This window comes from Rhinichthys klamathensis, unplaced genomic scaffold, assembly GCF_029890125.1.
Source record: "Rhinichthys klamathensis goyatoka isolate OS25496 unplaced genomic scaffold, OSU_Roscu_1.1 h1tg000299l_1, whole genome shotgun sequence".
Lineage (NCBI taxonomy): Eukaryota > Metazoa > Chordata > Actinopteri > Cypriniformes > Leuciscidae > Rhinichthys > Rhinichthys klamathensis.
The window spans coordinates 395,236-412,725 of record NW_026606818.1 but is presented as its reverse complement, the minus strand read 5'-3'; the positions used below and the strand labels follow the sequence as shown (position 1 = coordinate 412,725).

Genomic DNA, 17,490 nt, shown 5'->3' with positions numbered 1-17,490 from the left:
TCTGTACCCTTCAGTGAACCTTGAGTATTTACCACATTTACAACGGCTTCTTTCTTGACTTCGAGGTCGTCAACCCCTACTGCAGTCTGTACAAGATTTTTGGGCCAATCCTCTTCTGGTTTACACAGAAACTTGGGGCCTTCTATCCATCTGGTTTTCTTAATAAAATCTCCAGCCCTTTTTCCTCTGGATGCATCATCAGCTGGATTCTCCTTTGAGCCAACATATCGCCACTGTGATGTCTTTGTGCCTTCCCTGATAATGGAGACTCTGTTGGCAACAAAAGTATGAAAACGCTTGTCCTCATTCATGACATACTTAAGCACAGATATGCTGTCTGTCCAAAAGACAGATTCTTGCAACTGGAGCCTTAGCTCTTTCTTTAACATCAGGTCAACACGAACAGCAAGCACAGCAGCAGTTAACTCCAAACGGGGAACAGTGATGACCTTTAAAGGTGTTACTCTGGCCTTGCCCATGAGGAAGGCAATATGAATGTCCTCGTTGCTATTCTGGATTCGAAGGTAAGTGACTGTGCCATACCCTTGTTCACTTGCGTCTGAAAAATGATGAAGCTGAGCATGCATGCAAGACCCACAGCTTACGGGCTTAACGCATCTCTCAACTTTGAATTCAGACAGTGCATTCAGCTCCTTCAACCACCTTGTCCAGTCACGCAAAATGTCGTAGGGCACAGTCTCATCCCATCCGTAATTCCTCCGACATAACTCCTGTAGCATGATCTTAGCAGGTAGCACAACTGGTGCCAAAAACCCAAGTGGATCGTATACGGAGCTGGAAACCGACAACATCCCACGTCTTGTGCAGGACTTCTCCTGGACCTCCATTTTGAACTTAAATGAGTCAGTTTCCGCACACCAAAGCAATCCAAGGGCTCTCTCAACTGGCAGGCTGTCCCTGTCCAGATCAAGCTCCTTCCACTCTTTGGCTCGGTGCTCTTCGGGAATGGTTTGCAGGACAGTGCGCTTGTTGCTACTCCATTTTGTCAGAATGAAACCACCTCCCTGAAAAAGAATGGAAAGATCTTCAACTAAGCAAACTGCTTCATCTTCAGATGCCACACTCTTAAGGCAATCATCTACATAGAAGTTTTCTTTGAGAGTTTGAACAACCTCTTCTCGGAACTCAGATTGATGATCATCTGCTGTTCTTCTCAAAGCAAAGGCAGCACAACTCGGAGACGAGACAGCTCCAAAGAGATGGACATTCATACGAAACACTGCCACTTCTTTTGTAAAATCTCCGTTCTGCCACCACAAAAAACGGATGAAGTCCCGGTCCTCTTCTGCCACCCGAACCTGATGAAACATTGATTGTATGTCACCCATGACTGCTACAGACTCCTGCCTAAACCTCAAGAGGACTCAAATCAATGTGCTTGTGAAATTGGGACCTTGTAAAAGGACTTGATTCAAAGATGTTCCATTAAATGCGGCACCACAATCAAAAACCACCCGCAAGTTCCTCTTCTTGGGATGACGTACACCATGGTGAGGAATGTACCACACCTTGCCGCTCTCACCTTTAAGCTGATGAGTGGGCACTTGCTCTGCATATCCCTTTTTGATCATTTCAGTTACAAATGATACATACTCCTGATAAAACGGATCATCTCTCTGGAATCTCCTTTTTAATCCGAGTATCCGCTGTTTTGCCACAGAGAAATTGTTAGGAAGATACACATTTTCGTTTTTAAATGGCAACTTCAAGGTATAATGATTGTCCTGAAGCTTGACAGAACTCTCCGCAATCTCCAAAAACCTAATATCCTCTCTTGATAATCCTTGCTCCTCTGCAGCTCTTTCATTGAAGTCATGGTTATATTGTTTATACAACATCTCCTCCAATCTACACACAGAAATCCTGTTAACCACTGCAGAACAGTCTTCAGCCTCAAAGCTGCCTGCATGCAAAGGACCATTGATGACCCAACCTAATGCCGTTCTCATAGCATAAGGGCCATCCCCACGGCTGTTTATGACTTCCCAAGGCTCTAACATCTTAGGAGCATTGTTTCCAATCAACAAATCAACGTTAGCCATTATGCTGGGAACTTTAACCTTTGCCAGGTAAGGCCACTTAGACAAATCTCCTTTAGACACAATGTTGTCAGAACTTACAGGCATTTGTTTCTGTGTGAGCGTTTGTGGAAGCTGATAGAAGATGTTACCATCAATAGCAGACACTTCCAAACCTGAGAGTGCGTATGCCGATACAACTCTTTCCTGTCCCATAGTTTGTAACAGAAACTGAGTTCCTCTACCAGAAAGATTAAGCCGCTGCATAAGACTTTCAGTACAAAAAGTCGCAGAACTGCCAGGATCCAGGAATGCATACGTCTGGATTATCTGATCTCCTTTACTGGCCTTGACTTGAACTGGTAAGATAGAAAGCAGACAGTGATCTTTTCCGGCCCCTGTATGACCACATGTTTCAGCAGATCCTAAGAACTTGCATGCCTCCGCCTCCTCTGAATTGGCTGTATATCTGTCAACATGAAGCACAGTGGGATGGTGCTGACTACATATCCTACACGTCAACCGCTTGCCACAATTACGACTCATGTGGCCAGCACTTAAGCAACCAAAGCAAAGCTCTTTCTCCTTTAGAAAGCCCATCTTTTCCCTTTGCTTCTTCCTTTTGAATTGTTGACAGTACTCCAATACATGATGTTTAGCACACCACACACATAATGGAATCAGTTTAGAATTGTTTGGTGGCAATTCTGTCCTCATATTCTTAGATGTTTCACCAGATTCCACTGGTGCAATGTTAGTGGCAAAGATGTTTCCTTTAACTCTGCCTTCTGGAGATAGCCTTGGTCGATTAACAGGTCTTGGGATAGTTGGCAAATCCCTAATATCACCAAACAAGGGATCCATTAGTATGCCAACCTGTCTTTCAATAAATTCCACAAGATCTTTGAACAAAGCTCTACATTGAGTAGTTTCCAGAATTCTATGTGCGACAGTTCTCCACCGCTCTCTGAGCTTGAAAGGCAATTTACACATAATAGCTCTCATATTGCTTGGCATATCTAACTCCTGAAGGTATTGCAATTCCTCAGTGACGTTGCAACAACCACGCAGAAAAAGGGCATACGACTGCAAAGCATTGACATTCTCTCCTTTTATTAAGGGCCAAGACAAGGCTCTTTCCAGATAAGCAGATTAATTTCACAACACGTTTTTGTTTGTCCATTTGAACATCAACATCAGTAAAAACACCATTGTTCAACTGAAGCGCTTCCATAGACCTGTGCTCAGTTTCAGCAGGCTCCATAATCCACCGAATATGCGAAGCACGATCGAAGCAACAATGAATCTAGTTCGCAAAGTTATTTATACTCTTTGACAACCAATGCATTGGAATTATGTCCCCATGTTGTGTGCACACAAAGTTTAATGGCCATTCAACAATAAGTAGCGCTACTGAACATACCTCTTCACGTTGGGCGCCATATGAACACAGCTCCTCTGCTGACGTTTGTAGAGCAGCTCCAGTGTCTTTTCTCGCGCTGGTAGATGGTCCCTGACCCAAAAGCAAAGATGCACACATATAATCCACAGATATGCGATGTCCTCCTGTCGTGGCTGCAGCTGATCTCAGTTGTAAACGAAATCGATGCAAAGTTCCTCCAACAATCCACTCAATCTCGTTCCACAGATGATGAAACTCCAATGCAAAAATAGGTAAACTCAGTTCCTTTTGAGTAAACAGTTTTTTGACTAAATGTAAGCAGCCAAGTCTATTACTTTAAGCAGCTGATGGCTGCTGGACGGTGCTTGTTAATGGACGCGCTCCCTTGGGTTGTTATTCACAGCAATGTCCACACCAAGTTTAATATGCTTACATTGTAGATTTATTTTACCGTGACTGGTCCTCATTTCCATGTAAGCAAGAGTCCAACAAACAGTCAATAAATCCACAGTTACAATTTCTTCACCCTGGCAGATTTCCTACTGCACAGCATGGCACATCATAGCTCAGTGTAGCATAGCTTAGCAGTCAAAAAACTGTGTGCACCTTCCCTCCAGCAACACATGTCACCTGAAGGAAGGTTCCTACCTATATTCAGCAACCAATTACCCAAAGAGAGACCCCTACTGGACACACACCTGCATAAGGTTTAAATAAAGACAAAATGGCTCTTACAGTCTTCAAATGCTATTGAGCTTTAAATATTGTCATATTCTGTATATGATTCCTAGTGCAATACATAGCAATATTTGCATATGATTAGCAGTTTATTGTCATAAATATCAAAAAGTTAAGTGTCTTGCTCAGGGACACATTGGATGGGAAATCACTAGCAATATTTGCATATGATTTAACAGTTTATTGTCATAAATATCAACAAATCTAAAAGGTGTGCATCATACATGAGACCTAGGTGAACAATGTACAGTTGGTTTTATGACTGTAAGTCATTGTCTTAAAATGCTATTGAAGTTGGAAACGTTTATGCCAATGTCGCATGTAATTTTGAGACGTCCCTAAAATGCAAAAATCGAACTCAGGTGTCTTTCACTTATAACGTATGTCTTAATGCCAAAGACCGCACTATATATGTATATGACATTCCTAATTTAAAGTAAAATGTTATTTCTTCTGTCATCTCCATCTCTGCTGTAGCCCAGTCTATGCAATGGTTCGGTTACAGTAGTAGGTTATTGGCCGCTGTGGCTCCCTCAACATAACACAACCACGAGAAAAATATATCGTTCCCTCAACATATGATCTCGAGGCTACGACTTTGCATCGCGTGGCCACGACATAATTATGTCGTTACCTCAACAAAATGATCTCGTGGCTACGACTTAATATGACGTTCCCACGAGATATTATCACGTTCCCACGACCCAGATAGCACAAGTCTATTTGATGTGATATTTACATCTGGAAGACGTAGGCCTATTTTTAAGAGTGTTTGCTCATCTGCAATATGTCTATAGGACGTTTCCTGTCAGATGTCAAATAGACGTTTAGAAGATGTCAGTTTAACATGCATTCTAAATCATTACATCTTAAAGACATCTTCTAAACGTCTATTTGACATCTGACAGAAAACGTCATAGACGTCTTGCAGATGAGCAAACACTCTTAAAAATACGTCTTCCAGATGTAAATATCACATCAAATAGACTTGTGCTATCTGGGGAGTTTATATGTTGTGGCCACGACAAAAATAAGTGGACCGAACATGTCCCCTCCCGGTCACCGTAATACCATACGCAGTGGTGTTGAGCAAGAAACAGATCAGATTCTCTGAGGGAAATGGTCGACTCAGCTTGTCCACTGCCTTTCTGTGAAGTGGCCAGATTTATTTCCTCCCACTGTAAAATGTTAATGGCAAACGGAAGAGATTAGCAGAACAGCACAAGGAATGCATGGTCTATAAACGAATCAAACATTCAATTTAAAGAATTACATAAAGTGTACAGTATTAGCACATTTAATAAAAACCTCCATCAGGATGTATAAAAGCAGGCCAAGATCTTAACTCTAATTGTTATTGAGGGTAACTGCATTTCATCATGTGTTTGTGTTTCTGTAAATTCCACCACCCACTCCCTCTCTTTGATTTATTTATTTATTTTTAATCATAAAATATACAGTAGGTGGCATTGAAGCGGATGTAATGTGTGCTCCCTAAATGTGCCCCCCGGAAACATAAACGGTTCACTTAATCGATCAGTGGTTCCCATGCGCACTGAACAAAAATGCTAAATCAAACATGTCAGCAAATTGAAGATCAGAAGCATTTTTATTATGTCCTGCACAGCATGAGTACTGTAATAAACATCGAGTAAGATTACAGGTGAACTTGCATCGGCATTTATTCTGAATTTCTTCACGGCTGGATCGTGTTGTTTTGTTTTGTTAGCCTAGTTAGCACAACTAATGATGTGTGTTATTTCGCCCCAGACCTGGAGGTAAAGCTCAGATCGGGCAGGGATGGATTCGCTGAACTTTGAGTCAGAGATGGAGGCGGATGGGCAGGGCAGTTATTCTCTGTTTCCAGCGCTGGACAGCATGAACAGCCTGACTGGAGCCGCCGAGAGTCTCGACGCGTGAGTTTAGGCGGAGGATCAGTAATTAATGTGTTTTTATCATCTAACATTCTTACGCAATGAAGCCACACAGCTGTTTTACATTAGAGTTTTACTGCAGCGTTTGCACAAAAACGCTGCAGTAATGTTTAATACGCTGTGCCACGATCAGGGTTGAAGTAACGTTAACGTTTACTGTTGTATACCATGGTGTTGTTCTTAAAATTATGGCACTACTGAAGTACATATCCCAAAACATGGGAACGTTAGTAATATAATATCTTGCCCAAAACACAAAATGCTGTCTTACCGAAAACAGGGCTAAAAGCACACCCTAATAAAATAAAATACAATAAAAAAATAATATATATATATATATACTTGAACATTGATGGATCAGCAGATTTTGTGTGAAAATAAATTATAAAAGTGGTTTGTTTTGTTTAAAAATCGTATAAATGTATACGCTGGCAAGGTGGGTAAAGGTAAAACGGGGTAAAACCAGCAATATGCTTAAGTGTGAACTGAATGTAATGTATTTGTATACTTTTTTTATTGTTTATTTATCCCAAAAAAAAAAAAATAATCACTATATGGAAAACAAAAACAAAAAAATGATCCATTTAAAACACTTAAATAATCACAAAAAGGATATTCATTGCATTAAAGTATTAAGTCACTTAAAACCAAAGAATAGATTTTTTATACATTTAACATGGATAAATCCTATACATTCTCTATATGACAATAACAATCAAGCAAAATAAAATACAAAAATATTAAAGAACACCTATTTTTCCGTTCACTTAATTGCATGTTATTTGTAATTAAATGAAAATGCATTATAGTTGACTTTTTTAACCCATTTAAGTAGGACTTAAGTACATCTTTATATGTAATTTCATAATTCTTTTGTCTTGAAATATGGTTAAAGTGTTCTGCTGAATATACTGAGAAGCATTTATGATCAACTAAAATATACTTCACTGTCATTTCTATTAAAACTTGTGTCATGTATTTATATATATTTGTAATTAATTACACATTTGTAATCTTGAAATTTACTACATGTAATATATTAACATTTATTATAATTTTAGCTAGTGTTTTTTGAAATTACATTTAAAGAGCTTAATGTGCTCTAGTATGTTAGTCAACACATCACAATTGTTAGTTAGTAATCGCATGACAAAACATTATTAAAACATAATGGCCTGGTTTCACAGACAGGGCTCAGGTTAGGTCTTAGTTCAATTAGGACATTGAAGTATCTTTTATAAATACGTGCCCAGTGTCAAAGCCCACTAAACCTGCTCTGAAACTCTGAGTTTGTTTAGCTAGGGTCATGCAACAGGCCATACAAGTGCACATTCAATACAAATTAAAAGCACTTTTTCACAAGGGCTGTGCGTCTCAGTGGGTTTTAGTATGAAGCTGTATTATTTTGTTACTATAGCAGTACTATAAATAATAGTTAAACTGATAACTGAGATTACTAGACACTGCTAGATCTATGGTGGATGTGTGTGAAAGCTTTACCTGGTCATATACTGTACTTCTGCTCTTCTTCAGTGAAACCCCCAGTGAGGTTGCAGAAAAACCGAACCTCACATGGCTCGATGCTGCTCAGGTGAAAATCTCTCTTAAACCGTGCTGTTTCACATACATTTCATGTGATCAAGTCAATGAGTTTTCTGATTTTTAAGATTGTTCTGGAAGAGGCTGGGCGGCCCATGCACATCAAGGAGATCAAGCAGCGGATCATTGATCGTGGACTGGTGCAGTCAAAGTACAGAAATATTCCTTCGGTTCAAATATTTACATCACAACGCACAGGTGTCAAGATAATCGCTGTATCTTTTACTCTATTCACAGTGCAAAGTCGAGCCTTGAGGCAGTCATGTATCGAGAGGTGAGGCACTGCATGATTTATGACACTCGCGCTGTTCACTGTCAGTCATGTTCCATATTTACTTTGTTTTCCATTCAGTACCAGCAATGTGTTTAATTTAGTGCATGATTTCACTTGTTTGTCTTTCATTTGTACATTGATTAAAGTTTTAGAATGACTGGTTTAGGAAACAGGGTAAAGTCAGAGCAGTCTGTCACAGAGAGAGTCTCCATGAAAAGTCAGCTGTCAGTCTTCAGCATTTGCTTTAGTTTCACAGTTTGTTACAGACACAGAAAGGCAGCAGACGCTTCAAGAGGATTGAGAGCAGAAATGGAGTTTTTGCGCTGTTGGTAAGTCCATATAAGCACGCGTCAGTTAGCCGTTACACTAATTTTAACTAGGAAATAGTTTTCATTAGGACACATGACGCCTACTAAGTTCCACATTGTTTTGTTGTTGCTTGTTATTTTTTGTGGCATTTTTCAGGCAACTGTCCAGTCATCATTTTCTTATTTTTATGTTGTTTGGAGTCTGCATCAACACATTAAACAACCACATAATTGTTGATCTCAGTTTATATTTTGTGTGGTCTACTACTTTAAAGGCGAATTGAGGTTTTTGCAATACTATAGTGTAATATGGTTCAAAGTTGTGGGAAGAATGAGGTGGGAACTGGCGAACATTTAACAACTTTTAATGACAAAATAAAAGAAATACAAAAAAAAAGATCCGCTAGAGCAACAAAAGAGTAAAGAGAAACAAAACACAACACAACATAAACTCCGGCGTTCATTATCACTCACGCCACCGGCCTCGCGCCGTTCTCTCACGTCCCTCGTCCTCGTCCTGCTCGCCACATATAGGTTTGCCAATTTATTGACAAAGGAAATATTGTCCACACATGCCATTGGTCGAACCAGCAGTTGACATTTGGCCCTCTAAATCAAACAGAGCTGCTGTGTTTATACTCTTTATAAAATCCATCTAATTTTACTTCTATGTTCGTTACACTGAGATGACACACTTCACCTTTAAATAGTTCCCAACAATTTAATGGCATAACCCATGTGACACTTCTGTCAATCTGATAAAAATGCTCTGCTGATTTTTTTTTTGTCTGTTAAACTCTTATTGTTTGTAACTCGCATATGCAGACTGATGAGGAGAGACAGCATGCGTTGCAGGCGTTTTCTGCTCAGTCGACCTTCTCCAGTTCAGGGTCCGGTTCGTCGCTGGGACACCTTCCTTCTCCCACAAGCCACACTGAGTCCAGGCCTAAGGTCAGGAAAGGTCCTCGCAAGAACCAAAATGAGAAGTACCGACTGAAGTACATCCGTCTGCGCAAGGCTGCCCGTTCCATGATATTTGTGAGTGAAGGTTTTTATACCAATAACACAGTGAGTTTAAAGCTGTTCACACTGCAAGCGACAAAGTGACATGATCCCGTTCATTTTAATGACACGAGTGACCTTTGGCGACAGGATACAAGTTGAATATGTTTAACTTCATGCAAATTAAGGGGCGACTTGCGGCAGAGACATCCAATAGGAGTGAAGTTAGCTACATCCTGTAGTGGAGACTGTTGGCAGGAAGATTAGTGGTCAGTAGAAGTTATTTTAGTGGTCAGTAACTATCCTTTCATTTATGATCTCTGTGTACTTACAGTGGTACTCGCCATGCTGACACTGAGCCTGAATGGTCTGGTCAAACCAGATAGACCGGCATTTGACATTTTCAACAGATAAATATCCAGCTAGTCGTTGGAACGCCCACTAGTGACGTCACTGGTGACACTGGCAGCTTAAATGTAATTGCCTAGTTATCGGTGTAACCGTGCTTGAATTGGTGCCCTTTGACTCACAGGAAAACGCAGCACTTTATGATGAGATTGCTCACCTGGAAGAGAAGTTTGTCCGGGCAAAAGAAGAAAGGAGGTGCGCCCACATTCACTTATCTTCATTACAAAATATTCTTGATTGCAATTGAGTTTGTATTTGAAACATATTTTTTTTCCCACACTCTTCATAAAGTCATTCAAAAGTCATTAAAAGCTACAGTAAAGCCATTTATAATGTTACAAAAGATTTCTATGACAAATAAAAGATGTTCTTTTTAACTTTCCATTCATCAAATAATCCTGAAATTTTAGTTTTTTAAACGTTGACAGGGAACGAGTTAACTCTGGGTGTATATATACATATATTATACACTACACACACCAAAAAGTGAGATACAGTCCACTTAATCTCATCCTGTGTCTCCAGATTCCTGCTGAAGTCTTTGTTGCAGTTTCAGTCTCTGTCTGAAGGAGAGGCCGTCCCGACTCCCAGCTGCAGCACACACACACACACACCCGTCACTATGAGCTCCAGCACACCAGGGGGCGCTGCTCTACCTGTGAGCCAAAGCCAGACCCCTGGACTCTCAGCATCTGAAGACTGCCTTTTGAAGAAACCCAAAAAAGAACGAAAAGAGAGAGGAAGAGAGACCGGCAGGGAAGAATGTGAGTGTTTCTCGCTGCTGTGTTCTCTCTTATGTGTCTTTATTTTGATTTAATAGTTACTTAGCATTTGTTTGCTCAACTTTCAGTCATGAAGAGGATTTGTAAGAGGAGGAAGGTTGCAGAGGGAGGAGTGCGTAAGCTTGTTCAGCCCATCTCGCTGGACTCTTCCGGGAGACCACTCTTTCCCATCGTCCTCGGTGGACTGACCGTGTACAGTCTAGGAGAGGTCAGACAATCATCCAGTCCTAATGTGTCAAAGTCAGTTCTTTTAGTCAAGTCACCTTCATTTATTTAGCGCTTTTACCAATATGAACTGTTTCAAAGCAGCTTTACAGTGATAATAGGGAATGAAAGTAACAGAGATTGTTTTGGCTTTACAGCAGCTCTAGAATGAAGTTAGTTTTTGATTGATTCACTTCCATTGCAAAGATCATAAGTTATTAAAGGGTCAGTTCACCCAAAAATGAAAATGATGTCATTAATGACTCTCCCTCATGTCGTCCCAAGCCCGTAAGACCTCCGTTCATCTTCAAAACACAGTTTAAGATATTTTAGATTTAGTCCGAGAGCTTTCTGTCCCTCCATTGTAAATGTATGTACGTATACTGTCCTTGTCCAGAAAGGAAATAAAGACATCATCAAAGTAGTCCATGTGACATCAGTGGGTTAGTTAGAGTGTGTTGAAGCATCGAAAATACATTTTGGTCCAAAAATAACAAAAACTACGACTTTATTCAGCATTGTATTGTCTTCCGGTTCTGTTGTGGATCCGCGTTCACAAGTCCGCAGTGTTACGTCTTACGTCAGCGGCGTCACTGAACCACAACAGAAACGGAAGACAATACAATGCTGAATAAACAGTGGCAGTGGCTCTTTAAGAGCAGAGTTTGACACGTGTGATATAATGAGTTCATAAATATTGTTTTCTTGGCAGTAAGAAGTAGCAGTAGTTAAAGGGATACTCCACCGTTCTTTTCATATTAAACTGTTATTCCCTTAACTAAGACGAGTTGATACATACTAGTGATCGACCGATATATCGGCCGTCCGATATATCGGGCCGATATTTGCGTTTTTTACGTGTATCGGAATCGGCCGATGCGCGGCTGCTGCGTTCGCCGTTAGTTTTTTCCCGGCATTATTTATAGACAGGCGTCCACAGGCAGCTCTGTGCTGCTGGAGACGCTGCAGTTCACGTGCAGACCCTGCACTGTCCCTCCCCCACTAGCAGAGTGCAACCTGCGCTTCAAGATAACGGTAACTTTTAAACTTTCAAAGCATCTTTTAACTGTTTGACTGCTGAAATATTGTCAAACACTTTGAAAATGGAAACACGTTGCTCTATAACTGTTATGTGGTTGCAACTATGTAGCTAAGCAAGTTTGTGGGTCCAAATGGAAAACGCGAATGACTCGTCTATAAAACTGCTTGCTTGCCATTGTATTTAGGGAGCTGCAAATAGCTGTAGGCTATCCGTTCAGTATGCATTAGGGCTGTCAATGAATATTCTAAATACGAATATATATTTGACTAGTTTAAAAAAAACTGAATTTTGAAGGTGAAAATTAATATTCGAATGTGGAAAAACACGCCCGCGGTAGCAGACTAACGTTACCACAGCACAGCTCGCTCGGAGCGCTCAGTGTCGGTTCTATGTACTGTGAAACTTCAATTAATGTATTTGTTTCAATCACTGAATGAAGCCTGCTATATACCTTAAATTGCTTGCACAAAACTCTTGATCAGCACTCAACATTTGTTTGTTGTTCTTCATTTAAACCGGTATGCGCGGAGAGCGTGAGGGTGAGTGCGAGAGAGAGAGAGAGAGAGAGAGAGAGAGAGAGAGAGAGAGAGAGAGAGAGAGAGAGAGAGCGCCTGCGAGTCCGGGCGAGCCAGAGTGAGCTCTGCGGTCTTGGCCATTTGATTTACTCGTTTTTTTTTTGTAGTAATACGTTGTCAAATATGTTTCAACTCAAATAAGCTACTTAATACTAGTAGTTATGTCTCTTTGTATTAATTTGTCCTGTTATTGACGTAATGCGCGTCATTGACCAAATGCACGACGATATGTTCAAATATGTTTTTTTGAAGGGAATATACAAACGCCATTTGAGCAATTTTGACAGCCCTAGTATGCGTACGGTAGCTGTTACGAACACTGGTCATAGGATTAAGTAATACCAACGTTGTTCCGTGCTTTTTGTGGAAGATTTATTCAGCGACCACCTGGCTGAGGTTTGGACGCGTGTGGTGTGTGTCTCCCTCGCCATCGCAGTGATATTAGAGACTAGACATGCTCATTTTATTTTATGTAGAAAAATTTAAACCATGGCAGTAAATAGTTTGTTACTTTTAAAATGAAGTACAGTGTGCACTGTGCACTTTATTATGCTGGTTGCTACTGTGTGCAATAATGTAATTATTTTATTTATGCTTAAATATTTATTTTCAGCAGTGAACTTTTTTTTTTGTTCTACCTCATGTTTTTAATATGTGTTAAATATAGTTTATCTACTTGTTCTTGTTCTACCTCACATGTTTTTACTATTTGTTAAATATTGTTTTTTTACGTTAAATAAATGTTACTTTTATTAAATTGAGACCTGTAACATTTGTTAACATCATGTCATTTTTGACAATGACATGATGTAAATTGAGGGAGCAAAATGTATCGGCTCCAAATATCGGCTCAAGAAAATCGGCAGCCCGTATCGGTCATCGGCTAAGGCTGATGGGAAAAAAATCGGTATCGGTATCGGCACTAAAAAATCCATATCGGTCGATCCCTAATACATACCTCTCTCGTCTAAATCGCTCTCTTGCGGCGAAACTTTGTTAGCACTTAGCTTAGCCCAGTTCATTCATTAGGATCCAAGCAGAGAAGCGACCAAACACCTCCACGTTTTCCCTATTTAAATACAGTTACACGAGTAGTGTAACTCGACCAAGAATGGTGACGCGAAATAAAACGTTGTGCTTTTCTAAGCGTGTAAAGTGGATAACTATAATGAATGGTGGAATACCACAGCAAGTGCTTGGGAGCACTTCGACTCGGCGCATATATATCTATGGACTCGGCGCAGTAATATCATCACTCCGGAGAGGGAGAGGGGGAGATGACTTTTCACGAGTGATGATGTTACTACACCGAGTCGAAGTGCTCCCATGCTCCCAGGTGATCGTGCTTTAGCGACTGCAGGCCTACAGTCTTCCTCTCGACGTCAGATTAGCTCCCTCTGTTTCCACCTTCAAATCTTGTTTAAAGACCTATTTATTCTCTTTGGCTTTTAATACTCCTTGATTTAGGTACGATTATTGTTTATCTATTGTTGTGTGTTCCTTTATTGTTTTTTTTTCTGTTCTATACAGCACTTTGGTCAGCCTTGGTTGTTTTTAAATGTGCTTGTATTGTATCTTTCCTTCCTGAGCTCATATGTTTGTGTTTTCATGGCAGATCATCACAGACAGGGCTCTGTTTCACGACGACACTGCTCTCTATCCTGTGGGCTTCTGCAGTACCAGAGTTTTCGCCAGCATGAAGAACTCTGATCAGAAGTGTCTCTATACCTGCCAGATCAAAGATGGTGGCCAGGGTCCACAGGTGCTCACGTGTGCACATGCATGCTTCTGCACAGTTGACCTGTCCTTGATGATTTTACTGAACATTCTTGTCATTTACTCTTGTAATATTTAGTTTGAGATCGCACCAGAGGATGACCCACAGAATGCAATCGTTGCTTCATCTGCGCTCTCCTGCCACACAAACCTGCTCAAAGCCATCGCCGCCCGCAGGTGAAGTCTTCAGCATGTCTATCAGCTTTATCTGGAGCTCGTACTCATTGCTGAAGGGGATTAAATTAGTCTGCATATTGCAAACCAGCATTTATCAGTGTAAATCTTTTATATTTTCATCACGTTAAAGCACTTTGTCCCCCAACATCAGTACTGTAATGCAAAAAAAAAAAAAAAGATAATTAAATTGTAAAATATATTTATATATCATTGTTATATACTGCTGTTAAAAAAAGGCATTATAATGTTACAAAAGATTTATATTTCAAATAAATTCTTCTCTTTTAAGCTTTCTATTCATCAACGAATCCTGAAAAATATTTCCATAAAAATATTAAGCAGCACAGCTGTTTTCTATGGAAGCTTGTTTCCGCCACAAAATGAAAAATAAAAAAGGTAATTGCGACTTTTTATCTCACAATTCTGACTTTCTTTCTCACAATTGCAAGATATAAAGTCAGAATTGTGAGATATAAACTATTCTGAGGGGGAAAAAGTTACTTTTTTTTTCTTAGAATTGGCCTGATAACTTGATGTCAGAAAAGATGTCAGAATTTCGAGATATAAACTCGCAATTATGTGTTATAAAAACAGAATTGCTCAATTGCGACTATTTCTCACAATTCTGACTTCATATCTCGCAATTGTGAGATAAAAAGGCGCAACATTTTTTTTTTTTTTTTTTTAAGTGGCGGAAACAAGCTTCCATAGTTTTCAACATTGATAACAATCAGAAATGTTTCTTGAGCATCAAATCATCATATTAGAATGATTTCTGAAGGATCATGTGACACTGAAGACTGGAGTAATGATGCTGAAAATTCAGCTTTGCATCACAGGAATAAATTACATATTACAATATATTCACATAGTTATTTTAAATAGTTAAAACTGTAATATTGTAAATCATTTTTACTGTGTTTTTGATCAAATAAATGCAGCCTTTGTGAGCAGAAGAGACTTCTTTCAAAAATATTTTAAATATCGTACCAATCCCAAACTATTGAACGGTAATGTGTGTATAAAATCTTTATAAAATGAATAAAAACATTTTAAAAAAATTAAATCGTAATGATCTTGCATTTAGGTTTATCCACCTTGTGACCCAGAAATGTGTTTGATTCAGCCTATAACCGGTTTACTCTTTGTACTACACAGAATATGTTCCCAAAATGATCATGATTTTTTTTTCTTCTTCTTTTTTTTTATCTAGTGCCAAACCCCTGATCAACGTTGTCCCGTCTGGAGCAGACTTTTTTGGTTTCTCTCACCCCACCATTCAGAACCTGATCCAGAGCTGTCCCGGGGCTCGCAAGTGCAGCAAGTGAGTGACATTCGGGTTTAACAAAATAATGTGATCAGATTAGTTTTATTGCTAGCTTTGAAAATGTCTATGGGCCCTTTCACACCTACCTGGTTTGGTCCGGACTTTCACATTGGTCTCCCCCCAAATGGAGGTGCCAGAGCTCGCATGATTGCTTGCAGTCTTCTCCTCCTTTCCTGCCGGCGACGATAAAATGTTCGCACGACGAGGACGTTCATTTTCGCGAATTTGAACTAGCCTTGTGTATAGTTGGTGCTGCAGGTAATTATGCCATAAAAATTACAATATAGTTGCAACCATATGCGTCGCTGACCACAACACACTGACGTCAGACGCACGTCCATTTACAAAACCAATCGATGTCAAGATGCAGCCCACACAGATGATGACGACAGGACACAAGTATGTCACGTAAAGTTCTTTACTGCGCTCACATAATTGCAGTGTGAAACCAAACCAAAACTTTCTGAAAGTATAAAATGTATCAAAACGTGAACTTTGGTTCGGACCTTGGTGCGGACTATCAGGTGTGAAAACGCCCTAAGAAGCCACAACAAAACTTTTTAGGCCATAAAAAGGTATTTATTAATGACATACTGTGCAAAATATGGAGTATCTGTTTGCCTCCCTGTTTCAGTTATCAGTGGGTGCGTTTCGAGGTTTGTCGGCCTGGGGACGGACAGGTGGCACATGGCCTTTCAGAAGATGATGCGTCTGTGAACTTTGAGTCGTTTCAGCGAGTGCAAAGCTGTGAGGAGAGCCTGACCAATCAGAACCTTCCGGCAGAACACAGCAGCACAGGTCCGACAGTCCCCACAAACCACAGCTAATCATTTATGCAGGATCACCTTATTGTTGCTCGTCAAGTCACGTTTATTTATCTAGCTCTTTATACAATACAGATCATTTCAAAGCAGCTTTACATGAATAAAAAGAATAGAAAAGTTGTAAATAACAATGTTGTAAAATTAATCAATTATGAAACTCAATTTAAGCTGTAAAGCATCTCTACAGAAGACAATAGTATTATTCACCTCAAGTCAATGTTAGGTTTAATTCAGTTCAATAAACATGTTAATATTGCAAAGTTCATTCAGACATTTATCCAGCTCAATTCAGTTCACACGTTTTGTTCTCATCCAATAGTGTCAGTGCAGTTAAAGGTACAACAAGACTGCATTGATTTTTGGTTATACTTCGGCTCTGCGCGACTTTCTCATGACTAAAAAAAGAGATTGTTTTGGAAGAAGGATTGATGACTCATTTAAATTGTTAATTTTAAACAAAAAAGGTTTCATAATGCACCTTTGAATTGATAATATTACTTGTCTTTTAAGCCCCAGGTTGTAGCCATGATAATTAAAATGATTGAGTTTATGAAGGAAATAAGCGGTGTGTTTCTCTGACAGTGCGACCGCTACAGGCCACCATCTCCTCGTCTCTCCTGCTGAGCTCGGCCGCGCTGCACAACACATCTGTCACTGCTCTCTCCAACACTTGAGCTGATTCAAACTCCTGTCTGAGCTTCACTTTCCAATCGAGGATCACTTCATATATCCAGATGGGTCCTGTTTACAGAAGTACAACTGAATCATGGATTCGTCATTTGACACTCAGATCTGCATTATGAAATACTGACGGTTAAACTGGATGCATCTCCGCATGCCACAGTATTGAGTTATATTGGTCGGACTATTTTATTTTTTTTTTACGTGATAAAAAGCAAAGTCCTTGTCATGTCTGTTTTATTCGTTGTACTCTTAAAGTGTGATGATCATTGTCCTTACTGTGAGATGTTTAAGATAAAACAGAGGAAATGGAGGATTCAAACCTTAAGGCTACAGCAATGACTATACCATATAATAGAATGAAACAAAGCATGATATTGTGCTGGTTATTTTAAACA

At 39.8% G+C, this 17,490-nt stretch overlaps 1 protein-coding gene across 3 annotated transcripts; it reads left to right on the top strand.

Moving 5' to 3' along the window:
* Positions 1-5,683: 5,683 nt before the first annotated feature.
* tbrg1 (transforming growth factor beta regulator 1) lies at positions 5,684-17,216 on the top strand. 3 transcript variants are annotated; one of them, XM_056270225.1, is made up of 15 exons: positions 5,684-5,842; positions 5,950-6,095; positions 7,647-7,704; positions 7,781-7,863; positions 7,950-7,986; positions 8,253-8,315; positions 9,120-9,332; positions 9,829-9,899; positions 10,230-10,468; positions 10,555-10,694; positions 13,923-14,069; positions 14,163-14,260; positions 15,474-15,584; positions 16,222-16,385; positions 16,994-17,216. In XM_056270225.1, the coding sequence occupies exons 2-15, from the start codon at positions 5,980-5,982 to the stop codon at positions 17,083-17,085; spliced, it is 1,632 nt and encodes a 543-aa protein (XP_056126200.1). In that variant the 5' UTR covers positions 5,684-5,842; positions 5,950-5,979; the 3' UTR covers positions 17,086-17,216. The 3 variants fall into 3 exon arrangements, with proteins under 3 accessions (XP_056126200.1, XP_056126201.1, XP_056126202.1); XM_056270226.1 differs by lacking the exon at positions 8,253-8,315; XM_056270227.1 differs by lacking the exon at positions 5,684-5,842 and having other exon boundaries at positions 6,016-6,095; positions 8,243-8,315.
* Positions 17,217-17,490: the final 274 nt, after the last annotated feature.